This window comes from Taurulus bubalis, assembly GCF_910589615.1.
Source record: "Taurulus bubalis genome assembly, chromosome: 3".
In the NCBI taxonomy this organism is placed as follows: Eukaryota; Metazoa; Chordata; class Actinopteri; order Perciformes; family Cottidae; genus Taurulus; species Taurulus bubalis.
Genome location: NC_136591.1, coordinates 36,210,212 through 36,237,486, shown reverse-complemented (window position 1 = coordinate 36,237,486; position 27,275 = coordinate 36,210,212). Strand labels below are relative to the sequence as shown.

The window sequence follows — 27,275 nt, the reverse complement described above, 5'->3', positions numbered from 1 at the left end:
TAGAAGTAAGAAGGAGGCGTTCTCCCCAGTGATAATTAAGAGGCACAGCTAGAAATGGTGCAGTCTTACACATATCTTGAGTTCTACCTGGACAGTAAGTTAAACCAGAAGAAAAAAAAAAACCTCTTGGTGCTGTTATTCAAGAAGCACCAGTAAAGATGACTCTGCTTGAGGAAGCTTACATCCTTTGATATCAGCACACACACACACACACACACACACACACACACACACACACACACACACACACACACACACACACACACACACACACACACATGAGTGGCCTAAGAGTCACTTAAAGGTCACTGCAGAAAAGAGGGCCATGGGTTTTAATAAAAAATCCCCATTGGTGATTAACACCTCTTTAACCCCAGTAAAGCCCCAGACATTTTTTTTCAAAAATTCTGTATGTTTTTTATACCCATACTAAATACAGAATATCTCCTCAACCACAAGGGCTATTTGAATAATTAAAAAAGGCATAATATACAGAAAAAAACCACTACTTAAGAGGTTCATGTATATGTGTTACTGGTTTATTGGTTGATGATAGAACATAAAGATGCGCTAATGTGTGGCATCAAGCTATAGGGATATGAAAATTGATATTTTCATAACTTGGGGAGCTCTTTTGAGTCCTCTCGAGTCATATTTATGTTAATATTTATGATTGAATTGTGTTATAAACATGTAAAATGTTGCTCTGTGAGGAAAGTGTAACGTTCTCATTGAGCGGCTCTAACAGCACCTCTTGGTTGCTGCAGCATTTCATCATCATTATCATCATCATCATCATCATCATCATCATCCTGTAAAGGATGTTGACATGTTCGGATCTCTCGATGTGATACACAACGCCTCAAATATTATCACATTTTCCTATAATAAATGTCCCCCTCTCATCCTTTGCTCATGTGATTCTTAAAGCTCCTGAAACTCTCGCTGCGCAATGAGAGCTGAGAGCAACTTGTCCGTTTGAGTCGGTGGTTGTGAAATTGTGGTCAGAGATGATGCAGGTGAGAGTGAAGGGAAGGATGCTTTGGTGAAATGTTTCCTAATGCAATGATCTGTTCATGCTGCTGAACATTGCGAAAGTGAAAAGGACAATTCATTTTGCAAGCCGTGTACGTCTTGTGCAAAATACATTGCAGCCGGAATTCCATATGAAGAAAGCTTTATTAAGTTTGCTTTTGAAATGTAAAAAAAAAAGCCATTCCCACAAATCTAGAATATATTTGAGAACGTACATACCGAAATATACAACATTATTATTATTATGTAATTAATTAACATGTTTTTTAAGCATAAAGGACACAACAAGAAATCATATAAAATATACAAACAATTCATTTTGTACTTTGCTGGACCAACATTGCTTTGATAAGAAAAACAAGCAAACATAAGTAAGAAGGTTTTCTGGGTGATTTTTTTTTTTTACCTTTTTCTTTCTTCTACAAACCATGCTAGCAGCTCTGTGAGGCTACTCAGGAGCATCTTACGTTAGCGTGTTAGCATGCTCGATAATTATCACTAGACACAAAGCACAGCTGAGCCGTCAATAGTGCTGCAGGTATTTGGTCCTAAACATTATGGTCTACTAAATTCCACACCAATCGATGTGATTGTTGCTGAGGCATTTCACTCAAAACCACTAATGGCAACCTCATAGTGGCGCTACGGGAAAAGTCAAGATCACCAAAACCATTGGGCTTTATCCTCGGAACATGAATGCGGGTACAAAATAAGTGCTTAATTCATTTAATAGAAGTCATTATGATTCATCCTCTGGGGACCATGAGCCTGTGTCTAATAAATGAATTAAGAAAATGTGCAGCAGGGAAGACATCTTGTGTTTGGAGCTTAATCAAGCGCTAGTCTTTCTGCTGAACTCCGGTCAGAGTCTTGAGTTCAGGCCCGTCGCCCTCGTGGCCCGCCACACTGTCGCTCCGGTCCTCGCTCTTGCCTTTGAATGTCCTCCCCAGTTTGGTGGACAGCGTGTGAAGGACGGAGCTCTCGTCCGGCGAAGAGCCGCTGCGGCTGCTGCGGGTGAAGGTGGACGTGGTCCGGCTCTCCGAGTTGGTGGCCTCGAAGAGCTTGCCCATGAAGCTGAGGCCCGCCTGGCGGATGTGCGAGCTGCCGGCGAACACGTAGAGGATGGGGTTGACGGCGCTGCTGAAGTAAGCGAAGGCCGTGACGTTGGGACGGGCTGCTTTGGCGGCGGTGAGCGCTAATTGGCTGCCCTGCAACAAACCCACCACCTGGAGGATGGAGAGGGAGGTTAGAAGAAGGGAGGAAACAGCAAAACCAGCCCGGACAAAGAAAGGTCCCTAAAAACATTGAGGCTGGTGAAATCACCTGTTCTGAGACATACAGATTAAAGGAATACTGTTTTTACTCACAGTCGGTTCTACTTTACCCCTTTAGTTCATTGGGTACATTGGTACCTACAATCCATAAAGGTCGACCATTAATTAATTAATGAATACACTCTGCTGCTGTAAATATATTTCATTCCAGTTAGTTGTATTCTATTCTTTTGTGTATCAGAACAGCATGTGTTTTTAGTCGATTTTGTCTTCACAACTTACGCAATCATCAGTAAGCAGGGTTTGAAATTATGATATTCATAAAACCGGAAGATTAGGGGATTTCGAGGGGTTTGAATAAAGGTCGTGGTTCCCTCTGCAGTTGAGTAAAAAGTTACTCTATTTGGAAATGTACAGTGGATGAAGGAAAGTGTATATATTTCATTGTTGATAAATCAAGTAAGCAGCACTGAAATGAAGGAAAGTAGTTTGCTTGACTGATGGTGATGATTCATGATTGAAGGTTATGGCCGACCCATCTCATTATTTATCACTTTGATAGTCTCATTGTCCAAAATGGACATTTAAAAAAGGGTTTTATAGGTTTAGAGACAGTAATGTGACTCTGAATGTCATAACTGTTCAGGGTTAACATGCATAACATGCGGAAATCATTTAGCTAACTTTAGTGTTTTAATGTCCTGTTATTGAAGTATTTCACCTCAAAAACATCACATTATCGGAATACTTGCACCGGTTTGGCATCTAATCCTTTTTTCACCCACGTAGGTCAAACTTCCATCAACAAAAAGCTCAACACAATCACCTCTATGATGTTGACGATGTGATAGGGCAGCCAGAATATTGCAAAGGCGCAGATGATCAGCACGATGAGGCGGCTGCTTTGTGCTCTGCGCTGGAACTTGGCGCTTTGCAGGCGGCAGAAGACGGAGGAGTAGCAGGTGTTGATGAGGGAGAAAGGCAAGAGGCAGCCCATGATGGTCTCAAACAGGTACTGGAAGACCTTGTGGCCCACGCTCTTCCAGTGGTACGGAATACAGTAGCTCAAAGTGATGTTGTTTGTCGTCCTATCCAGGATACTTCAGGAGAGGAGGAAGAAACACACACATAGAAAGTGAATACGACAGTATAGATGTACTGGATACAGTCAGATCTGTGACAAAATATAATTATTATGGATTTTTTTAAAGCAGAGATATAAGTTTTTTGGCAGCATTTACTAAAATATGTGACAATTGAGAGACAAAGCTTCCAAATTAGTTATTTTATTTTGGTAGTTTGCATCCTTTTTATTTGCAAACTCCACCTAGCAGAAGGCCTCAATTGGATTTGACCTGGAAGTGAAGCGTAATCTCGTTAGACCACGCCTCCGTCCGGCTATTTCCCAGTTTGCTTGAAGAGGGCAAAACCAAAACAGATTTGGGCATGTTCTACTGAAGCCCGTTGTCCCAAATTGTTGGCGACTTTTCACTTTTGCAAGAGCTCCGATTTAGAAAACAAGCTTGAGAAAAGAAAGATGAGGCCCGATTATGAACTCAATGTGCTCCAAATCTGAATTTTCACTTTTAGTTGTCGAGTTTGAGCGACTCACATCGGATTCATTTGTGCTCACCAAAAGGTTCTTCTACAATTGTGGTTTATATAGTGATGGTTCGTGGTGTTTTAAATGGGCACCCCACCCAATAGTTTTGCTGTTTATAAACGTATGGCCCGTCTGCCTGCTAAACTGTGTCACACAGGCTTTGAAAATGAAGGAAATTTATTAAATTAATTATATTGTTCAAACAAAATTTTAATTGGCATCTTCTAAAGTCTTTTTATTTTTGTGTTTGCTAATATCCTCCAGCAGTGTAAGAAAAAATACATATTTATTCTTATAAAAATGTATTGTCTACTATAATATGTTTCGACTGTGTACTTTTTATTTACTATTTATTATATTTATTTTTTTCTGTGCTGATGCGTCTTGCTGTCTTATCTTATCTTATCTAATCTTATCTTATTTTATCTTAAATAAATACAATTACAAATTTAATATCTTAATTGTCGGTAAATATCGCCAAAGGACTCCTAAATTAACACTAGAAATTATGGCTTTAACACATAATAAAAAAAGGCAATCATTCTTAAAGTTGTTCTTTATGTTTTTGACAGTTCCCCTCTCCTTTGCAGCAGCCGTGAAGCCCTCAACATATCGCACCCAGAAGGACATTTCATCTCACCTGCGGTAGAAAGGCATCGGCAGCGACAGGACGAACGCCAGCACCCAGACCAGCAGCAGCAGACCCAGCAGGGTGCGCTTGGTTCTCATCCTCTGCGACAGAAAGGGCCTCGTCACGGCCATCCAGCGGTCCATGCTCATCAGGCAGATGAGGTAAATGGACACGTACATGTTCACGCTGGACAGGTAATGCACCAGCTTGCACGCCGCCGAGCCGAACTCCCAGCGGCTTACAGCCAGGTAGCGCAGGAAAAGCGGAGCGCCGAGCAGCACGAAGGCGTCCGCCGAAGCCAGATTCAGCACCAACAAGCAGGTCACCGAGCGCTTCTTCACCCGGCAGTACACCGACCAAGCCACAAACAGGTTCCCGGGGAAGCCCAGCACGAAGGCCAGGGTCAGGATGGCGATGCCGATCTGGTTGCCGACGGGCAGCGAAGAAGAGGGCGGCTGAGCCGAGGTGGTGATATTGGACGCCATCAGGAAAGCCCCTGAACCAACTGACCAACTGTGAAAGTGACACAACCTTTCAAGGACAAAACAGGCAGGAAACAGGATATGTTGTATTAAAGTGTTTGATGTGTACATGTGCGTCAATGCTGCGAAATATTGCACAATATATTAGTTTATCGCTGAACAACATGTTTCTGGAATGTGGGGAGAAAGCAGGGTTACCTGCAGGCAGACATCATACGAGAGGTCAAAGGTCATGACTCGCCCCTTCGCAGATAGGGTTTAAAAACTGTAACTTTATTTTTGCTTTTTTTAAGTTCAAAGCCCTAATCAAAACTTTCTGAAAAGTTCAGATGAAAAGGTTGCATCCATCACCTCATTACATTTTCCCTAGTTGTCCAAATATATCTGAGAATGATAAGGTCTTATAAAGGAGCAAAAATATATGTTGAATTCATGTTTTGTATTACATATCAAAGCAAAAATATGTACTTTTACCTATTTCACCCACCTGATATCCTTTTATGTGTGCTGAAAGACTCATTATATTCAAATTATTGCATTTTGTGCATGTTTTCATTTCTTTATTTTTAAAATTCTTTCCCCCAATAAGTCCAAGAAAAAAGATGTAAGGTGATGCATTTTTTATTATTTTATTTTTTAAGTCCTCATCAGAACTTGTTGAAATAAACAGACCCCATGTTTCTTAAACCAGCCAGTATACGTTGAATACATCTGGTTAGTTATTAAAACCTCTGTCATAGCCACTTGTCGGGCACACCTTCCACAGAAAGCTGCAATCATTGTGTTACAAAACAAAAGATACATAGTATAGGGAATATGAAATTTTGATTTTTACATTATATACAAATTCAGGAATCGAACTGCTGACATTTCAATGTTTTTGTCAAACACAAGTTTTGTTATTAGAATATTTAAATCAATTTAATTTGCTTACTGACCTTCAACTGATCTCTTTTTTAAGGCGCCAACAGCAACTCTACTCCGAAAAAAATCTATTTTACAGCTTCTCTGATCTACTGTCGACTCTCGGGCTTCCCTCTTCGCTTTGAGGACTGGGTGTGGAGATTAATGAAGAAAAGCACAGATATTGAGCAAGAGGGTTCGTGTTCGGGGAAACCCGGTGACCACAGGAAGCCGGCTGTCGCTCACTCGGTTGCGACGCCGCCTGCGGCTCCTCCTCCACATTTTATTTTATTACAACAGTTCATTGCATTGAATACTACATGATATTTTATGGGAAAATGTTGACATTGCACCAAAATGACAGTTTAATGGCTCAGACATTTAGCGAGAAGATTGTGAGAGCGACGCAGTGTTGTGAAACTGCTGGTGTCATTTTCTGGAGAAGCGGGAAGGAACCACACAAGAGATCGTAATAAGGGTGAATAAGTGAGGAGTGGGGGATTATTCCTGTAAACTGTCAAGATCGTGTTGATACACGAGTGTTAAATCTTATCTCTCATTGTCTGCTTGCTTGCACTAGACTTCAGATTTGCAGCATATTCCTCTTTCCACAGAACAAGGATTGCGTAACACACTTGAAACGTATCTCACCTCCTGAGGAAAAAAATGCTTCCCTTCATTTTTTTTTTTTTTAAATCAAATTACTATGTGTATTGTGCAAGGAGTCCCTCATTTTTATATTTTATTCTTTCGGCTCATTGTTTTGATTTTACGGTCCACAACTCTAATGATTTGATTCCCTCACAGCCAAACAAGGCAGCTGTTTTCAGCTGTAAAAAGGTCTCAGCATCAAGCGGCTGACATAATGAAGCATTTAGCAGCTTAAGAGCCGCATATTCTCAGGTGACTATAACAGAGCTACAAGGCTCGAGACTATTGGACTCAGGTGGCCTGAAACACGACTTAGCATTAATGCTAACAATGCTCTGTGTTTGTTACCGACACGTTCACCATATCAACTTTAAAATGCATATGTCATCGTTGTGTTGGCAGCTTGCTCCACTGCCCTCTAGTGGCCAAAAACATGAGTCATGCAGCTTTAAAACAGCCCGACAGATGGAAGAGAGAAGCATGCGAGGCGAACACATCAGTGCGAATGTCAAACAAAGTCAAGTGCCTCCGTCGAGCACAAGCTCTCAATTTGTGCTTGTCACTGAGGTATGAACTTTTTTTTTTCTTCTTTCGTCAGGCATTTTGACAAATAAAACATTGCATTAACAAAAATTGCATTGAAAAAATCTTGCAAAAAAAGATTCGTAAGGCACCGCCTGGGTCCTGGATAATACTCCACATTTCCTCCGTATGAAACAGTTCAGAGCAGAGCAAGGCTCATATCTCAGCAAATAAACAGCTGTGCTTTAAGCACCAACTCAAATTAATAATGCTAAATTTAGGATGCATCCGGCTGCCAGCTGCTCCAGGATCAGTATGTCTTTATTATTGTCTTGATTGGCAGTAACCAGCTGCGCACGTTGAACCCAGATGAAGTGTTGGCGACTGGACGGTGACTTAAAGGCCTCAGTGGCTCATTTTGACCCTCTTGGGGGGATCAACACCAGCTTCCAGCTTGCAGAATCTCATGTCCTCTACTTACCATTCTTCACTGGTTTGGTATTAGAGTTCGAGTTGGTAACAGATTCTGGATCTTTGTCCTTTAGCATAACGGCGTCTGCGTCTTTCTCTTTGTCGCGGCTATTCTGGCTGTTCTGTCGGCTCTTCCTGGTGGCCGAGTCCAGCCCCGTGCCCTCGAACAAGCGAGCCATGAACGCCAGCCCTTCTCGCTGGATGTACGACTTTCCGGCGAAGAAGTAGAGCACTGGATTGGCACAGCTGCTGATGAAGGCTATGGAAGATGTGACGGCTCGGCTCTTGTGCCAGATTTTATTCAGCCTGCCGGCGGAGAGGTGAGGAGAGCATTTCATTAGAGACGAGTGACTGAAGATTTGGATCAGAATGTAGACGAAAGGCTCATAGACGATATGCATAATGTACCACCTACTTGTAAAAGTAGCAATACGACATTGTACAAATATTCTATTATAAGTAAGGCTAGTGGTTTCCACCTGCTCCCAGTATGCTAAGCTAAGCTAATCACCTCCAGGCTTAATGCACAAACCCAAGAGTGGGGTCAATCTTCCTGTCTAACCCTCAAAAAGTTAAACACTTTCTCCGAAATGTTGCATTGCAAGTGGTACATCAAATTACTCAAATGGACTCTAAAACAACGCCCAGCTGTATACTCTGCAAACATGATGACATCACTTACACTTCTTTTACTTGACCCTCTGGACACAAAGCCCATGTAACCTGAGGACAATGGAGAAAAACATGTATCAGTTTAATAACTGTGAAAACTTGATGCTATTCAACCTGGACACACATTGAATACCGTAAGAGTCGCGTTACAAGCCGCTACTACCTTCGGTGGGTGTCCCCGCTGTAGCCAGCTAGCGCTGCTGCTAGTTCCCCACTAGCTCCCCGACAACCACCGACGGTAGCAGGACCAGCCCCAGCTCGACTCCCGACTCGTGCAGCGGGGACGAGGGCAATAGCAGCAGCAACGGGGAACTAGAAGCAGAGCTAGCTTGCTACAGCAGGGAGCTAGCAGCAGTAGGGAGCTAGCAGCATCGGGGAGCTAGCAACAGCACTAGCTTGCTACAGCGGGGACACCCACCGAAGGTAGTAGCGGCTTGTAACGACTTTTACGGTACATTTAAAGACCGAAGAAGTGTGTGTGACATACTTGCACCATGTTGATGAGGTGGTAGGGCAACCAAAAGAGGCAGAAGATCAACACGATGGCCAGGATAAGCTTCTCGCTACGAACGCGACGGCGGAACTTGGTCCGTCGGAGCCGCCGCAAGATGCAGATGTAGCTGACGATGATGACAACGTACGGAATCAAAAACCCCAACACGAGCTCCAGCATGTACTGGAGGACCACCTGTTCATGGGAGATAAGATCCGACGATAAAATGTAATATTCCAACATTCTGCATTCCAGTAAATAACATGCTGGCTTCCCCAAAAAGGCTGCGAGAGGATATTGTTTCAAAATCCAGAGATGTCAATGGGATTGAAATCTTTTAAGACGGCAAAGCTCAAATCTTTGCTGACAAGATAAGTTGATTTATGGAGTTTATTACAAGTATTTAAAATTTCAATGACAAAACTGCACTTAAAACTAATGTATTTAAATCTGCTTTTAACCTGTGATGCTAGTTGTGTATGTTTTGTTTCTTACTCTTATGTAATCTCTCTTGTTTGTATTGTATTGCCTTTATTATTTGTTTTTGCCATGTAAAGTGTCTTTGAGTACCTTTTAAAGCGCTATACAAATATAATGTATTATTATTATTATTGTCAACGATGCCAAAACCTGGTATCTACAATGTCTCATAATATCTTATGGCTCCAGCTTAATATTTAGCCTCCAGACATGAGACTGGGGTATCGACCTTCCTCCGACCATACTTCTTCATCCTTGGTTAGACGACACTTCAGATGATCTTCAATCCAACCATTTCCATTATTCAACAAACACATTTAGAGGATTGCAGCCTTGGTTATTGATAATATTAAGAAGATCAGGTATTTATTCACTCACGTTGCTGCGTTCCAGATTGTCCGTTTCGCACACCTTGGTGGTCCCCTGCAGCCTCTGATTTCTGAAGATCATAGCGGGAATGGAGGCAACCATCACCAGCACCCACACCACCGCCAGCACGCGCAACACGGTCTTGCGGCCGGTGATGATGGTGACGCGCTGCGGCCACAGCACCGCCACCAGCCTGTAGATGCTCATGAGCATGATGAGCTGGATGGACGCGTACATGTTGGCCAGACAAAGGTAGAAGAGGAGCTTACACATCACGTTCCCAAACACCCACTTTTTCATAACCAGGTAGGTGATGAAGAACGGGGTGAGCGCCATCAGAGAGCCGTCGGCGATAGCTAGGTTGAGGATGAGGAGGGTGGTGACGGAATGCCGGCGGGCGCGCGCCAGGATGCTCCAGATGATGAAGAGGTTGCCGGGGAAACCCAAGAGAAAGACGAGGCTCAGGATGAGGGCGCCCACCGTGGTGCCCGTCGCGGTGTTCACAATGCTCTCATTTGTTATATTGGAGGCGTTGTTCCGGAAGAGAGACTGGTCCATGTTGGTTACCTGCCAAAGAGAAAGTGTTGGTGAATGGGCTTTACGGTTAACCTCATGCCATCTTATTCATTTTTGCATTATAACAATATCAGGGGTTGTTTTTACTCTTGTTTTCAAAGAGACATGCTCCTGCTATATCGCTGTCAACGGATGATACTAATGCGAACTAAGCAAACCACAAAAGGGGGGCTTTTTAAAAAGAATGATCAATATGTGACAGTGTTTCCTGGGCAGTTTACCAAAGAAGTACCACATTCATTACCCGACACACTAACGTGCTAGATTACACAATTATTATTACTTCAACTGATTTGATTAGACATATTTTGTGACTAATACAAAGTCTTACTTCTGAATCCGACAGCATGTTTTATCTGGCCAAGGGCCTCAGTTTGACAAGACAACTATGTATTTCTGAAGGGAAGCGTGGGAGTGTGGCGCAAGTGTAACAGGTTTTAACAGGGCTTCATAATTCCTGCACAACGAGACTAGACATGAGTGGAGCATAATGAAAAGCATAGTAACCGTTAATGCAAATTCAACATGGTTGTCCCTAATACAGGTACCCTGTGACCCTTGAACATGAAATCCAGTGAAAACACTAAAAACAGTATTCTCTGGGTTTCCAGGGTCTGATGTATCTTATTTATCTGTGCCATAGAGCTCCATTGTTGTCCAAAAACTATTAAAAACACAGCAGTGAGCCACACTGTTGCACTATAGACCCCTTGTTGCTTCAGCATAAACACTGCAGTTTATTTTGAGTGAATCCCATGTTTTCTAGAAACTACAATGCCCAGCTGTTTGATTAAATTAGCTGTTATAATTTAGAAAATGAAAGTTCGTATATGTGAGACATTTTTGATGTCACCAGTCTCATTCTTTAAAAGATGTATACACCAGCAAAGTAAAATATATATATATAATATCTGAATAACTGGAAGCCACATCTTTAATAAGAAGAATAATGTGCTCAGCTCAGAAATCTGAGTTATTATTATTATTATTACATTATACAGTTTGTGCAACAGATACATGTATTTATCTTATAGGCTCCTGCCAGGCAACATATGGACTACAGCCATTTCAAGTTACTGGAAAAAGGCCTTCAGATGTGACATGTCATCACTTGTTCAACATATCTTGACTATTAGTCCAAGAGCACACCCTTTAGGCTGACGCTCCAACTATGCAGCGTCAGGGTACACAATCACATATTCACACCCACATCTGCTAGCCAAACCTGTTTGGTATTTCTTTGCAACCGCAGTAATTATGGATCATTACAGAGTAAATCAGTGTGCAGTTGGCTGTGGTGGTGGTGAGCGAGTGCACGCCACTCACTTACACTACAGATACAAACACAGTTAAGGTTGAATGATTGCATCTTGACAACCAGAGCATTTGTTGGGGTTTGGTACAGCCTAGAAAAAAACAGTTTTCTTTTATTAGTACACCTTTTTTTCTGTCTTATGTGCTTTTGAAGGTTGTTTGTGTTTGTTTTACACTAAACAACATAGTGTCTAAAGTTATAGTTACTGTGAGGAACTTGTAACTTATGGTCTCAAATGAATACTGAGGCATCTACTGTCTGACCTTCATAAGTAAGCACGACCGCCAGCATCATTAAAGAAATGTTATTGATAATGCTTGTCGTCGGGTTTGATTCTGCACAAAATCAGACGACATCACTGGTTCATCCTCCGCTCAGAGTCCAGCGGAGGAGGAGAGCCCAGGCCCTACTGCTGGAACCGTTAGAGGAGGAAGGGATGCGCGGGAGGACCGAAACACTTAGAGGAGCAGTCAGGTCCCTGTTGCAATAATAAAATGAGAGGTTTTCGAAAGGGGACTTTTGGCCAAAATCAACACAAAATTAAAGCTCCTCATTGTCACTTCCTTTATTATTTATAAACCACATTAAAAAAACAGCAGACACATGCTTTAGTGAAAGAGAAAAAAAGGCAATTTGAGAGATTAATAGTTAAATTAGCAAATACAAAAGGAATAATGATTATAATAACAATAATTATTCTGATTATTGTTGTTATGGATAACAATATTAATTGCGTCGACTCCTCTGTCCATTACATAATAATTGTGGTGAGCTGAAGATTAAACGTGGCCATTTTTTTTTACCGAAAGATTGAAAAAAAAAAAAGTGAAAGTAAACGTTTGGATTTTTCTTGAAACATATAGAATTGTTATGCTGATTAATGATGAGGTATTCAGATATAGTTGTCTTCTTCTACCACTGATTCACCTGCAAGATCTAAAAGGAAATACCCATGCGATGAAAGCATTTTCTCCAACCTTTAGAGGAAGAGCGAGACAAACAGATGAAACCACATGCCAGTGTTTACAGAAATCCGGTTAAACCACATTGACAGTGGCATCAAAGCAGCAGCAGCAGCAGCCGGTGAAACTGTGACTTATTGTGCAATAGCTCTAAAAGACAAAACCAGCTATTACCAGCTATGTGGTGTCATTGTGTGTATTGAGTCTTTTCTGTTGCTCGTTTATTTTTTTGTTTTCTTACAATCCAGATAGTCAGTTGGCGTTCTTTATTTATTTTGCACAAACAGAGCCCCCTGGAGTGACCATATCACAGACTATAAAGCCTGACTGACTCAAAAGGTGTGCTTGTGTGTGTATGTGTGACTCACATACACATGCACCTTCTAAAAACTGTTTTGCCTCCGAAGAAAAAACATACATAAGTTGTTCATAAATTAACAAACTATCTCAAAATCACGACAGAAGACAAACAGAAGCTGCTATAGTGTCTCCTCCAGCAGCAGCAGTAACTCCAGTTGTTGGCGCTTGTAGCAGCAGTGCTGTTGCTGACCGAAACCAACACAGGCTCATGAATGAGAGACGGACTCACCTCAAGTCATCGACTGTAAATCCCGACAGAAGACAGAAGACACCGAGAGCTGGGAAAGAAGTCTGACTGGTGTTGATGTTGAGTTTTATTCCTTTTCTCTGTGAACCTGTCCTCTCCCCGCGTGCCCACGACCCCCAACAACCTCTCTCTCTCTCTCTCTCTTTCTTTCTCTCTCTCTCTCTCTGTCTCTCTCTCTCTGATTGATTTGTCATGCTTGCTGTAACACGCAGTGTAGTGAGAGGGAAGGTGTGTCCCCATTACCGGGCCCGTCTCTGCGCTGGCAGTCTGTCAACATCATCACAGGAATTCCATCTGTGAGCGTCGACTTAAAGGGTTAGTCCACTTTTCCCTTCTGGCCAATAACCACAGATTGCATCAAAGTTCATGTTTTGGAAACTATACCCAACATGACAAAAAGTACAGTGTTACACACATTTGTGAAAGCTTGTATTTCTGAACCAGACTGCAAGGTTTTAGTTTGCATTGCTTTTAAAACACTTTTTAAAATACTTTTTATAACACTTTTTTTTTACAGACTGGCTTTTATGTGATGTAATCTGTTTTTATTGTATAATTGTTATTGTATTTATTTATTATTAGCTTAGTTTGCACTTTTTAAAACCATTTTTTACAGACTGGCTTTCATGTGATGTCATCTTTTCTTTACTGCTTTATTTTATAATTGTTTTTATTTAATGTTATTTATTTATTATTATCTTATTTTTTACTTTTTAAAACCTATTTTTACACACTGGCGTTTCTGCAATGACAAACTTTTTTTTACTGCTTTATTTTATAATTGTCATTATTTTATTTTATTTATTTATTGTATATCTTAGTTTGTACTTATCCCACCGATTGGTTTTACTGGTTAATCAGTTAAAATCTGACCTTTGTTTGTCATGCTTTTTGTTGGGCCTCACTGTTGTCGTCTTGCCTCGCTGAGACTGCCTTTACACTTTGTTACCTCTGCAAGAGGAATGTTCTTATTGATTGATAATGTGTGAGCAGCTGTTTGCATTTGTAAACTTAATATCACGAGCAGTTGAATTGGAGCCATAAATTCAAAGATAAAAACACAAGTAATATCAAGATCAGATTATTTGTCACACGTGCCAAAAAAAAGACTTGAAGCATTGAGATCGATTTCTGGGTCACAAGCCGAAGGATCAAGAAGGCAAATAGAGAAATGAGAAAGGCCGCATTGTAATAGCTGTACAAATAAAGGGCTGGGCATGAAGGGAAAGAGAGATCTGAGATAGCCCAAACAATAAAAAAACAGCAACAGTCATAGTGTAACTTTAGGGCTGTAGTTCTGACAACATGCAGTGATTTGGGTGAATAACACTTTAAACATTTAACATAAACACACAGCTACATATTCTACAAGCAGCGGTGAAACTCATTGTTTTTCCCTGGCATGAATATCAATTTTTTTATTATTTGTTTTATTTCATTATCATTTGAGAGGCTGGGTGCAAACTCACGTTCACACCTAGACCCTTTAATTAAGATGAGTGTTAGCTGCATGCAAATACACCAGGATAAATCGTACAATATACAAAAAAAATCACAACCGGGGGATTTTATTGTAAAAGTATTGCAATACAATTAAGGACGCTGTGGAGTGTGAAAACTCAGCAGAGGCAGCTGAAGAAGTTCAACCTGCCAAAGACCATGATGCATCACTTCTGTCTCCCCATCTGCAGACCCCATGACTCAGACACTTACATCCTCAGGACAATTCCTTTTCTCTATTGATATACACTTGACACTTTAATAATGCACTTGTTTTAAATTTGTTTTACCATATATTATTGTACATCTTTTTTTTCTTAGGACTGTCAAAATGAAACAACTTTTCCATCAAAGGAAATCGATGTTGCAGAACAGGGGGAAAAAAACTTGAGATTACAAACTTTTACTCCCATAACTTGGTCAGCTGTGCAAACACGCCAACATCATACCATTCATATTTCATCCCAATCCCGGCATAGAGAGGCTGGGTGAACGTGGTCTGGACTTTGTGGAGCAGCACCATTGGGTGAGGGACTTGATAAAAACACAGCGTGCCTGCTTTATAATCCAGATACACTCCGATCCTTTTGGAGCAAGGGCCCGACACCCTGGTTTCTACGTTATTGTGCCGGAACAACAAACCATTTTCCGTGCACTCGAAACTCCAGGACTTGTGGTCTCTTCCAAACTGTGACTCGTCCGATGTGCGGTGGATGTCTTTGTAGGCCACCGCCGCAGACAGAGTGCGAGCGTGCCCCTCCACCTCCCAGTAGCATTGCTCTGACAAAGCCTCTCTGCACAGCACCTGCGGCCACTTGGTAAACCGGTCTGGGTGAGCGGAGTACCCGGAGACCGAAGGCCTCACCCGGAGGTCGTCGGCGATCAGGTGGAGATAGGCGTAGATTGAGTTCCTATCCAGTGTGAGGGGACAGCAATCTGCCAGGGAAACCGAGTGAGTGAGCATTAACACTGCTAATGATTATTGTATTTAAAAGTAAAGAACTGAATTTCTTACGGCGTAAAAAGTCCTCTCTGGTTTTTGGTGCTGGTGGTAGTGAGAAGTCAACATAAGAGACTGTAAGAAGGAAAACATTTTAAAAAACACGACTGGGCATGAATCCGACCATTATAACTATAATTGATATATAACTGTGTGTTACCTGTGGCAGTGATCCTGGGCCATGTGTCCTTTACGACAGTCTCCAATTTACATCTCAGCTCACTCACGCAGTCGGTCACATGTCTGAAGGAACGCAGAGGAGCAACATCGAATGATACGTTTGGAGAGTCACAGGAAGTTGAGACGGACTGGGGAAAAAAGGGACAAGAGACAGAGGGAAAGTAAAAAAATTAAAAAAAGATGTTGCAACTTTAGGTTCCAAGGGACCCCGAGGGCCTATGTGCACAACATTCATTAAAATATAATTGTTATTGAAGGTTAAATACAGAGGATGATGATTTATGTCTGTGTTTTCTGTCCTTGGCTGATTGTTTGTATAGTTGGTTGTTATGCTGTTATGCATATTTTTGTGTCTGTTTGAGGTAATGTGTAACTTGTATGAACTTAAAAGAAAAATATTGAAAGAAGAAAAAAAATATATACTAAAAAAATATAAATGCAAATACAGATAGAGTCAGAAAAGCTTTATTCAGAGTAATTATTGGGGTCACGACTCAGAGAAAGAGTGTTTTCCTTTAATGCATTTGCTTATATTTAAGATCAGTCTTTGAAAAAATGTCCAAAGAAATATCCCATTTATTTTTTAACCTTTTATGTTGTGTGAACTGTGATCACTTCATGTTTAAAATATCTGTTGCGATGTCTCTTTTGGCTCCGTGTTTAGCCCATTTGTGACTCCTGTCAGTAATAAAGTGTTGGGTACCTGAATCATGTGGATGTGATCATCATCATGCAGCAGCTGCTCCAGTTCAGCATCTCTACTCTTCAGCTTGCTGACCTCCTCCTCAAGCTGGAGACGCATCTCTTTCGCCTGAGCGACGGCGGTCTTCTCCTGATACCCGATCAGCTGCTTCACCTCGACGCCTCTTCTCTCCGTGGAGTGGATTATCTCGGCAAAGATCTCGTCACAGTCCTTCATCGCAGTCTGGGCGCAACTCTGTGGGACCACATCAGAATTCTTTTACATTTAAAATGACTTTAAAATTCTTTTGTTCAAGCTCAAACCTATTTCAACAACATAATGAAACTTCAGCTGAAAAGGCACCAGTTCACAAGCTGGTGTTGACCTTTGATCTCCCAAGGGTCAAAATAAAAAGGACTTCCCCATCGAGAACATTGTTAATCAGCTAATACCCAAATATAACTTGACATTGTTATTCCCATTCATTGGCTTGTAGAGTTTATTTTTTAAATCATCTCCACAGGAAACATGATATTCCTGTCCACATCATCCTCAGTTGCATTTCACAATCTATCCTCGATCTATCAATCAATGCAACTCATTTCAAACCTTGACATTCTCCTCAGCTTGGCTCAGCGCCTGCAGCTCCCTCTGTCTCTGCTTGACTCTCGCCTGGACTTTCTTTTGACTGGAAACTAGACGTTTCTGGAAGGAAGGAAGTGGGATTTATTTGCTTCGAGACTGGATCAGTTCATGTTTAAGAAAAGATATTTGCTGAACGTTTCATGTCAGTGCGAGCTCAACATGGACGTTAAAAGACTTAATGAGTATGTGTTATGGCTTCATGCCCTTTGGGAGTCCTGGACTTTGGAAAGGAACATTGTGGAGAGATAAGTCAATGTGTTACGTTAGAACAAAACACCCTTCAGTCTACCTGTGTCTCCGCTTTCTGCAGTGAAACAGAAATGGTATTGTGGCCCTTGTGCTCATCTATAACGCACAGATGGCAGATGCACTTCCTGTCCGTCCGACAGTAGACCTCCATCAGCTTGTTGTGCTTCTCGCACATCTTTTCCTGCAGCGGGATCGTCACCGAGACCAACTGGTGCTTCTTCAACACGGGAACCTTGTGGTGAGGCTCGAGGTGAGCCGGACAGTAAGACGCCAAGCACGTCAGGCAAGACATGGTGGCTTTGGCTGGTCTGGCCCCACAGCAGAAGTCACAGACCACGTCTTCTGGGCCGGCACAGGCCGGAGGAGGAGAGGGCTGCTGGGTGCTGCTCTTCTTCAGCTTCTCCACCACCTGCATGGTGGGAAAGGGAGTCTCCACACATTAACATGTTTCTATTGGAGGAAAAATACTTAATATTTCTATAAACCAATCATTGTCGTCAGCAAACTACCGATCATAGATCGGAAAGGGAGGCAAATGCATATTTATACCTACAGCCCACACCTGTTGAGTCAGACTTCGAGCAGACTTTGTCTGCTTGGCGCTTTGCCTCGCCACATTTGCTGTTTATTAACATCTTGTATTGAGTCCACCATTTTCCTAGCTTCCTCTTGGATGCATGCTTACAATATAGCACCTGAATCACTATATTTTTATAGAGGTTGACACCCAGAAACGTCCCAAACACAGCGGAATAACAACATGTGGTGATCGAGAGGCGTTCTTTTTCTATTGTAGGGAGTAGCACGGTTGTGCCTTGAAAAGATATTCCTGGATTGACGCACAAACTAACTTCAATTCAGTAAAATGTGTTAACTTTATAAATGCCCTGCTAACTAACAAACACATCAAACAGAATCACCGCCATCACTGATATTATATATTAGTACCGTTTCATCTAATACTAATCAGTTGTATAACTCTGACCGTCACCTCAGCCAGCATGGTGTTCCTCTTCAGAAGCGGCCTCGGGATGAAGGTCTCTCTGCACTGAGGACAGCTGCACTGCCCCTTCTCCTCCTCGTGGTCCCAGTAATCTTCAATACAGTGTCTGCAGTAACTGTGTCCACAGGGAACGGCGACTGGTTCCTTTAGCAGGTCCAGACACACCGAGCAGCAGAACTGATCCTGGTCCAGCTCAACTCCTTGCTGATGTTGTTTGCCGGCCATTTTCACTGTTGGACACTTTCATGACAAGACATGGGTTTCATTTCGTTTGAAATACTTGGAAAAGAAAAAAAAAGTCACACCAGAAGCGGTGAGGCTATTGAGAGCAGTGTGTGAGGTCCAAGGCTCAATGTCCACCAACTTTAATTGACATCAGAGAAACTGTGTTAAAGGGACAGGCGTCAATTTTACACAATAAGAGCAGTCATCAAAGTCAAGTCAAAGAAAATTTAATTGTCATGAATTAATAACTTGGAGTACCGATTTTAATATTTTTACAAGATTGATTTTGATTAAATTCAATGCAACATAGTTTAGTTTATGCAACAAGACAATGCATAAATACAAATTATACGTGTAGTTCTGGTAATGATTAACAAATATCAACTATCAAAAAGTATCTTATCTGTACAATTTCGATATGTTTAAGTCTGTGGTATTGTTCACCCAAAACAAGTCATAAAAAGCTAAAAAATAAAGAAGCGCACAAATACTGCACACTTACCAGGAAACGGTGTTATTGTCTTTTAAGTCTGTGAGCTTGGACACTTTTAAGGCCTGACAGTTTATGCGAGAAAATATGAAAACTATACAAATATAAAAATATGATATATTTTTATAATGTAAATATTTCAAGCTTTTAAATTAGAAAACCACCCATTGCGGAGCACTTGATGCACCTCGTCTTTGCAGGATGTGATTAAACGAAGCTTTTGTCTTGCTGTAGGGAGCGCCCTGTTGACCAGAGGTTGTAGGTGCAGGGTGAACTAGACAGACTAGTCACATAGGGAAAAACTAAATGGTCAAATGAGAAAACTTGTTTGCAATCAGTGCTTTTATTGTTGATTTTTTTTTTTTAACAAACAAATAATGACATGATACAGAGAAACAGGTCAGTGGAACATTGTAAATTATAATCCAACACGTTGAAGTTATGAACAGTCCACATTCAAACCACCAGTCAGATCATTAAACATTGTCAATTGCTATAATCATGTAGATAATCATGTATGGCACAGTTTTTATATTCACAAAAGAGTAATAATAGAGGCTTCATTCTTTAAAATAAATAATTTCTCCACCTTTTTCAGAATCAATGCTTAACTTCTTTTGATTATGCTGTGATTCTCAGCCCCAAACAGTTTTCTCTTTAGTTAAAGCTGCACCAATCCATTTTTGTTATATTAACAACGGATTAATTGTCTGCTCGACCACAAAACCCACAAATAATTTTCACCCGACCGGAGTTTCCGCCTGGCGCTATACGGAGCATTCAGGCGCTAAAGAGGCAGGTATCTCCCCCGGAGTTGGTGGAGACAAAAACAGATGAAAGGAATGCATGTTGGATAAACGTTTGCCATGTGGCCAAAAGCACAACTCTAGATGAATGCAATGGAATTAAAACCGCTTGAAAGTAGTAGTCACTTTGTTTAGGACAGCATTTTTTGCCATCTCCACTGCCTCCCATGGTGTTTCTGCATCCTCAGCTGCCTCGTTACCAATAATACCACCTATTACTCCTCCTGTTGTAGCAAAGGCTGCGGCAGTCACTCCCAACACCACTCCACTGACTGCCAGTCCTCCTCCTGCCGCTGCAGCTCCTCCTCCTGCCGCTGCAGCGCCTCCTCCTGCTGTTGCCGCTGCAGCTCCTCCTCCTGCCGCTGCAGCGCCTCCTCCTGCCGCTGCAGCGCCTCCTCCAGCTGCTGCCGCTACAGCGCCTCCTACTGCTCGGAGCTTTTCCATAAATTGCAGCAACCCTGTAATGTTTCGCAGAGCCGTGACGACAATTCCAACCATCGCTGCCAAGCCAAGAAAAGCTCCCAACACTACTCCTGTTGCTGTGCCTGCCAGTTGGATCAAGAGCCTGTTAGACACTTCTTTTTTTGCCTGTTTTCTGATCTCTTCCTGTGGCATGTCTCCTGACATGTTTCGTTTTATGACCTCTTCCTTGCTCTTAATATATGTCTCTACTACTTGAAAAACCTGGTTGGTGTAGTGGTCTCCATGGTTTTTCATCACCATATTGTCTATTGTGTTGAGTAGCTCTTCCACCTGGACCTGGTTGCTCCTGTATTCTTCCTGCTGGTTTTTATTCCAATGTCTATTATCAACAACGTGGCAGCGGCCGCCGCACTTCTTCAACAGATCCCTCAGAAGCTGATTATCACGGACAAAGTCCTCAATGGTCTGTCCTTCCTCGAGCTGGTCGCCATGTGTGAAGACGATCACAGCATATTTCAAAACATCTGCAGAGAAGTATTGGCATATTTTACTAATGACAGCCTGCTCCTGCTCAGTGTATCTCTCCACTTTCAGCACGATGAGAAAGGCATGAGGCCCAGGAGCGCACTCTGTGATGCAGTTCACTATCTCAGACTTCAGCTCCTCCTCAGGCCTGTTAGTATCAAAGACACCAGGAGTGTCGATCAGGGTGATGCTTCTTCCATTGACATATTTAGTTTCAGCTTGACATTCAGTTGTTCCAGAGTTGGCAGAATGGTCCGTTTTGAACAACTGCTCTCCAAATATGGTGTTCGCTAGGTTGCTTTTCCCAGCTCCAGTTTTTCCCAGCAGGACGATTCTCCTTGGAGTGGACACTAGAAGAGAATAATGACTATGTTTAGTACATTTGTCTTTTGCTTGTTTGCAAGAGACAAACAAGCAAGTTTGTCTTCGGGTCAAAATGACCCTGTATATGTATGTGTGTTGATGGGTCATTTTGACCCCAAGACAACACAAGGGTTTTAAAGGAAGGCTTGTTTTGTTTATCAATTACCCACCCAGTGCTACCTAGAATCTACGAAGAAAACTGAGAAAAGTCTTGATGAATTGAAGGAAAAGGGGGCAGCGTTTTACAACAGCAGAGGGCTGTGCGGTATACCGGTTCATACCGGTTCATCCGGTATACCGCACAGCCCTAGGCAGAACTATATCCATCCATCTGTTAACAAACTTAGACTTGGATTATACTGCACAGGCTGTGAGATAGTTTTGCTGTTTTTTGGATTCTCCAGTCATCGCACCGGCATGCGAGAAAACGTCTTATTAACTTCTTTAATAATTCAATGTCTTATTCCCCCATGCAACAAATACATATGGATGCAGACAATATACAGCTTACCGCAAATCAAATACATTTGTGTGTAAATAAGTAATGAATGCACTTAAAAAGACTTCTCTACTGATGCTTTCCTTGCACTAAATTGTTTAGTTACCATCAAATAAAAATAGTCAAATGGGTGCCGCAGGACTGAACTCCGATTCTTTGCTGTCCTATAACATCTATACCTACCTTGGCCTGGTTGGTGAACATCTTCCTGGACACACCTGAAGGCCTGCAGAGACAAGGAAAGGGTTTAATACCAAGTATGTACTCAAATGATGTTTGCTAAAAGTTTTAAAATGCAACTTTGTATACTTCAACGTCAACAACCATCTGTTAGATTTACATTTTATAATTGCGCAAACTTGGAACCCATTGGCTATTGGTCAGAATCCATTGGTTATTGGTGTGAACCCATTGGCTATTGGTCTGAAGATGATTTAACTGCTGGGGCAACGGCCAATATTCTTGGGTTTCCGGTGTAGCCAGCGAATAATCACGCCAAGACTTCCTTTTCTGTTTGCTGGTCATTGTTTACAATTAGCAACTCGAGACGTGAGAAAGAAGGAGTTGGAGTTTAGAGATGACGCCTGCGCTCCGATTATTTCACAAGTAGCCATTTTCTATGCTAATAAAAAGTTAAATAATTGCATTCATATGCAGATATCTGTTAACCATGGCATCTGAACCTCTTATTGCACACAAAATAAAATCTAAATGTTTTACCGCTTCAGTGCAACTTGAGCACCCAAGTTTCCTCATGAGTAGTCTGTGTTTATGGCACAATGCATTTCCATTACCTCGCTGGACTCCTCATCATTGGGGTGGATGACGATGCGGAGCAGCAACGGTGTTCTGCAGGCTCGGTTCTGTTCAAACGCATGAACTCCTTCCAGGAGAACCTTGGCAACCACGCTGTTAGGAAACCGCAGAGCAATCCCAGTGCCGAGCATAGGGAGAGCAACGGATCTAAACCCTCTGTCGTCACAGGAGGTGAGGATGTTGCTGATGGCCAGTTTCAGAACCTGGAAAATGTCAGAAATACATTATTTTTAAGGCTTTACAAAATAAATACTGTATTAAGGTGCAGAAAACACTCCACTATTGCACCTGAACTGCAGTTCCATCTGGCTCTTCATCCCAGGGAATGAGGTCGAGGAAGAACACTGCATTAAATGGGAGTGTGCAGGGCAAGTCCTCCACCAGGACTGCGTCACCAGGCGCAGTTCCTTCTCTTGCTTCCTTTCTAAACTTTGCTGCCAGCTGAGATCCAACCATTTCATACAAAGCGTTTCCAACACCGGTGGAGAAAGGTTCCTGGCCAACCATGGGTGAAGCCACTGCATCCACCTGGGAGAGAGCAGGAGATGTGGTAACCTTCAAACAGCATTTCATGTAAATTATCTAACGTACAAATCCACTTATTGCTCATGGTGTTTGCTTACTATAAAGGAGTTGACACCCACAGAAATAAAAGTTCCCCCTTTGAATAAAACACGTTTTTTTTAGACTTAATTGCAACAGAACGATGCAGAAAAACAAGCAAAAAAAAAAACTGCACTTGTTTTGAGAATACAAAAAATATTTTGTTTTCCTGCAGAATGCTATTTGTTAAGGATATACAATACATAGTCATCATCATCATCATCATCATCATCATCATCATCATCATCATCATTTTGCAGATAGGAGGTTTTGCACTTTGGCCATCGATAAGCAAAGCCATTTACTATGCCAAGGACTTAGGACACATCCTAAAAATCTTATCCTCCAGTGAGCAAGTTTAATACATTTCTCACCTGCTGGGTCTCCATGGTTCCCTGAATGATCTCTACATGGACACCATCTTCAGGAGATCCACCAGTGGCTCCTCTTGGGAACCCCAGATCTCTTGGTGCAGCATTTCCGCTACTTCTCCCTTGGAGAGGCCGGTCGCATGCTGAGGCGTGTGACTGGTCATGTGCAACATTTGGGAAATCATCGTTCCTAGTGGGACTTTGGGAATTGCTATCCTCAAGAAAGGAGTCCAGATATAGACCTAGGCAGTTTTTAACCTCAGCCACTTTGTCAGGTGGACCGTCCAGCACCACCGTGGAACCAGAGGAAGATGTTTTGGGATGGAAGGTAACCCCTGAATAGTCAAAACCATACAGCTGCAGCAATTCTGGCAACTCTTGTGCTAACTCTGTAAAAGGCAGATAGACTGTGCGTGACTCGTCCAAAAACTGGATGACACCTTCCCTCAGCTCTTCAACCTCTTTGGTGTGGCCCAGTAGGCCCACTGTGCTGCCTGGACCAAACACAACCTGAGCCCTGTATTGGCCTTGGTTCATCTCATTTGTCTTGGACTTTAGCTCTTCCCGAAGGTCAGATGGCACAGAGGAGCAGTTAGGGACATCAATCTTGACTTCCTTGATCTCACCTTGCAGTGCCTTTACAGTTTCATCAACATCATCAGTGGAAAGAGATAAGAAACGTACCTCTGTGTCTCGTAACTCTATTTCCACCTTGCCACCAACCCCTAAAAAGTCCCCTAGCATCCCTGGACCACCGTATGCCTTTCTCAAGAAGGCCAACAAGTGTAGGCTCATGTCAGAAACTGCCCTTTCTAACACAGCGTTCTCCTGCGCAGAGATAAAATCTTCAGCCTTGAGAATCTCCTCTGCAGAACCTTCCAAAACTAACTGACCTGCAGCTCCCTCCGCGACCGTCACTTCTGGAAAATCTTGTCGCAAACTGCGCTCCATGTCTTTCCAGAGGAGGCGGAGCTTGGCCTCGCCCAGTCGACAAATAATTGTTTGCTTCTCGCTGTAACTTGACCGTCGTTTAACGTACGAGTCCTCTACAGCCATCAACATGGCGTTCACTTGAGAACGCTCCCCAACCACAACGGACATCCCAACCTCGCTGTACACCTTCACCTCATCTGTGGTCGGACGAGAGCTGCAGGCCTGGAGAAAAGCTTTAACTTTGTGAGGGTCCACCTCATAGTGGCACATGTAGCAATCAAATATTTTGTTTACCTCAGATTTCCAATTTCTAACTGCAGCACCAGCTTGAGCTAACCGGCTAACTAAAGCCCTCCCCTCCTCTGGGTACAGCTGGACAGAGCAGGCCACAGAGGTGAGTACTTCCTGTAGTTCTTTCGCAGCCTTTGGGCACTCCTTGAGATAACGTATCAGGTGATAATCAGGCCGCAGTTCATATTCTTCACCACTTGGTGAAGGAGTTGAGTCAGGAATGCATTTTGGGCTCTGTGTTCAAAGGAGACATCCAAATAATGATAACAACAGTTAACTGTGCACAGTGGTTAAGGTGCGGTATACAACCTCTGGTGTTATATAACTACATGACAGTAAATGTAAATATATTTTCTTGAATACACAACCTCATGTGGCTGAACTGAAAGATATGAGGGCATATCAATGTCAAACTGAGATCCACCCACACGCGTGCAACTCAGACAGCAAAGCAGGCATATTATTTTTGCGAGCGCTTTCACATCACTTTGTGCAGAAGAAGAAACATTGCAGTCTGAGCGTATAAAACCCGGCGTTGAGCGTCCCCTGCCTTGCAAAACTTTCACCCGCTCCCCGGTGAGTTGTTTTTCTTTTTGAAGTAAGTGGGCGGACACCGTCACCATTGTATCACTAGATTTAATTGGTTACAATCCTCGTCTTTGACCGAGCCCTGCATTCAAACCCTTAGTCACGTATGATATTATCAGCTAAATGTACTAACAGTAAAAGCACCCTGTAGTAAAATGTTGCCTGTCAGTGTATTACTATTATATCTGATGTTTCAGGATATACAGTATTACTGTATTTATGTGTATATTGCATGTTTTAACTCCTTTAAATCCTGTTAGTTAGTTTATTCTACAGCAATGCATCACATTCTATAAAACCATCGTATGTTTGTAGTGTCGCTGTCCTGTGAGAACCACGTTTCTCTACCTTTCAGTTTTCAGCTTTGTGACGATACATTTTTTAGCCAATCCAAGAGGCTTTTTTAACAGGATTATTTAGCTGAAGAGGAAATAATATTTTCTTTGCTAATAAAGTCTTTCAGCTTGTCACATATATTCAACATCAACAAATCTGGAGGGATTTGGTTGTCACTGGGTAATAATAATAATAATAATAATAATAATACTTTAATTGTATATAGTGCTTTTCTAGGTACTCAAAGTTAGGAAGGGAATGCCATCTGAAAAGTAATTAAAGCTGTCAGACAAATGTAGTGGAGTAAAAAGTACAATAAGTACAAGTGAGTGAAAGTGTACTCGGCTGCATGGGAGTTGCTTGTGCGGGACCACTGCACACGCGCGCGCGGGTCTCACGTGTGCGCGCGGATATTTCCGTCATGTAAAGGCGGTGCCAACCTGTAATGGAGCTTCTCGGACAGAGAACACCAGACCGTCCACAACATGCTCACGTCTCTGCAGCACCGTCTGCTGGGCTGAAACACAACATGGGACCTTTCGTTGAAAAATTAACTAAAACAACAACTTTTATTTGTTGAGACTCTCTTTCTGTTTTTCTGTCACTTATAGTTATACAATAAATAAAGTGTGGCTGTAAGGCAACACTGGCTCTGTTATGTTTATGTTCTTCCCCTGCGTTGTTGCTTCTAACGCAGTAATAGAAACATATTACTAGTCTTTTGCTGTGGATCATGTTGTTGCATATTCTTTTCTACATACATCATATTCTTCTCAGTTATTTGAAGTTATATCAGACATTTTAAGACTTCCAAACCTCTGTCGTGGCAACTTTAATTTTTAAGTTTCACTTTCTCCGGAAAGGCGTTGCAAGTATTTTTGTTTTTTTGGATCCAAGATCACAATTTCTATGTAAAATCCTTGGGATCATTAAACATTTTAAAGTCGTATTACTACTAGTACCTTACTATGACAGTTTACATAACTTTGATGCGGTTAACAGTAACACTTCGGATGCTTCTTTAACCAGCATTGGCCTACAGTGTATTATCGACGGTGTATTATAATGTGATTAAAACACGAGTTTATAATAAATAACGTACCTTTGGGGTCCTTGAACGCGACGCGGTAGGTCTGGCCGCTCAGCCTCTCCAGCGCTCCGCAGTCTCCTCCGCCGGATTTGCGGTGAATACGGAAATATGTTTCTATCCTCTTCTTCTTCTGCTCCCCGAGCAGGCCGGGCACCTCGAAGAAAACGGGGTGTTGGTAAACATCACCCATCGTTTAGCTCCTCGGGAGAGAGCCGAGTAAAGCCGTGTTTACAAACCGCGCACGTCTCGGCGAAGCGCGCCTCCAGTGCAGAGACAGCGAGGAGAGTCATATGGATATCTCCACCGGGACTTTGAGCTAGGAGGGGCGGCGCAGTATGTATTTACTGTTAACCCGAGATGGAAGAGAGAACAACTGTAATGTGTCATAATAATTATTATTATTGTGTGTGAATATAGGCTATTTACTTGTTTTTGTATTAATTTTCCTTTTCAGCGTATAAATGCTGGAGAAGTTGGTTTGGTGGGGTTTGAGTTGTATTAATAATCATAATTATTATAATATATATATATATACACACACACACACACACACACACACACACACACACACAGAACCCAAAAGCATTATTACAACAACAAAAATGTTTTAT

At 42.1% G+C, this 27,275-nt stretch overlaps 4 protein-coding genes across 4 annotated transcripts; all 4 read right to left on the bottom strand.

The window, feature by feature from the left end:
* Positions 1 to 1,874: 1,874 nt before the first annotated feature.
* ltb4r (leukotriene B4 receptor) lies at positions 1,875 to 5,028 on the bottom strand (the record flags this gene model as incomplete). Its single annotated transcript, XM_079215812.1, has 3 exons — positions 1,875 to 2,261; positions 3,136 to 3,409; positions 4,553 to 5,028. 3 exons carry the CDS (start codon positions 5,026 to 5,028, stop codon positions 1,875 to 1,877), a joined length of 1,137 nt encoding a protein of 378 aa, XP_079071938.1.
* Positions 5,029 to 5,638: 610 nt separating this feature from the next.
* On the bottom strand, positions 5,639 to 13,095 carry LOC306733945 (leukotriene B4 receptor 1-like). Its single transcript, XM_079215257.1, has 5 exons — positions 13,029 to 13,095; positions 9,596 to 10,153; positions 8,732 to 8,932; positions 8,255 to 8,295; positions 5,639 to 7,878 (listed from the first exon to the last, which is right to left on the bottom strand). The coding sequence occupies exons 2-5, from the start codon at positions 10,142 to 10,144 to the stop codon at positions 7,575 to 7,577; spliced, it is 1,095 nt and encodes a 364-aa protein (XP_079071383.1). The 5' UTR covers positions 10,145 to 10,153; positions 13,029 to 13,095; the 3' UTR covers positions 5,639 to 7,574.
* Positions 13,096 to 14,949: 1,854 nt separating this feature from the next.
* Positions 14,950 to 18,530, bottom strand: LOC306734455 (tripartite motif-containing protein 16-like; the record flags this gene model as incomplete). The annotated part of the gene is made up of 7 exons (XM_079215811.1): positions 14,950 to 15,482; positions 15,562 to 15,621; positions 15,707 to 15,854; positions 16,430 to 16,663; positions 17,018 to 17,113; positions 17,343 to 17,711; positions 18,294 to 18,530. The coding sequence occupies 7 exons, from the start codon at positions 18,528 to 18,530 to the stop codon at positions 14,950 to 14,952; spliced, it is 1,677 nt and encodes a 558-aa protein (XP_079071937.1).
* Positions 18,531 to 19,353: 823 nt separating this feature from the next.
* Positions 19,354 to 24,375, bottom strand: LOC306733543 (uncharacterized protein). Its single transcript, XM_079214802.1, has 5 exons — positions 23,430 to 24,375; positions 22,741 to 22,980; positions 22,431 to 22,655; positions 21,820 to 21,862; positions 19,354 to 21,124 (listed from the first exon to the last, which is right to left on the bottom strand). The coding sequence occupies exons 1-5, from the start codon at positions 24,219 to 24,221 to the stop codon at positions 19,926 to 19,928; spliced, it is 2,499 nt and encodes an 832-aa protein (XP_079070928.1). The 5' UTR covers positions 24,222 to 24,375; the 3' UTR covers positions 19,354 to 19,925.
* Positions 24,376 to 27,275: the final 2,900 nt, after the last annotated feature.

Excerpts from the sequence above, each read along its gene's own strand:
- LOC306733945 (XM_079215257.1), bottom strand. The coding sequence starts at position 10,144 with ATGGACCAGTCTCTCTTCCGGAACAACGCCTCCAATATAACAAATGAG. Across the intron at positions 8,933-9,595 it reads ACAATCTGGAACGCAGCAAC|GTGGTCCTCCAGTACATGCT; the intron begins GTGAGTGAATAA and ends TCCCATGAACAG. Across the intron at positions 8,296-8,731 it reads ACCTCATCAACATGGTGCAA|GTTACATGGGCTTTGTGTCC; the intron begins GTATGTCACACA and ends CATTGTCCTCAG.
- LOC306733543 (XM_079214802.1), bottom strand. The coding sequence starts at position 24,221 with ATGAGCCTACACTTGTTGGCCTTCTTGAGAAAGGCATACGGTGGTCCA. Across the intron at positions 21,863-22,430 it reads ATGATGAGGAGTCCAGCGAG|GCCTTCAGGTGTGTCCAGGA; the intron begins GTAATGGAAATG and ends TTGTCTCTGCAG. Across the intron at positions 21,125-21,819 it reads TGTTCACCAACCAGGCCAAG|TGTCCACTCCAAGGAGAATC; the intron begins GTAGGTATAGAT and ends ATTCTCTTCTAG.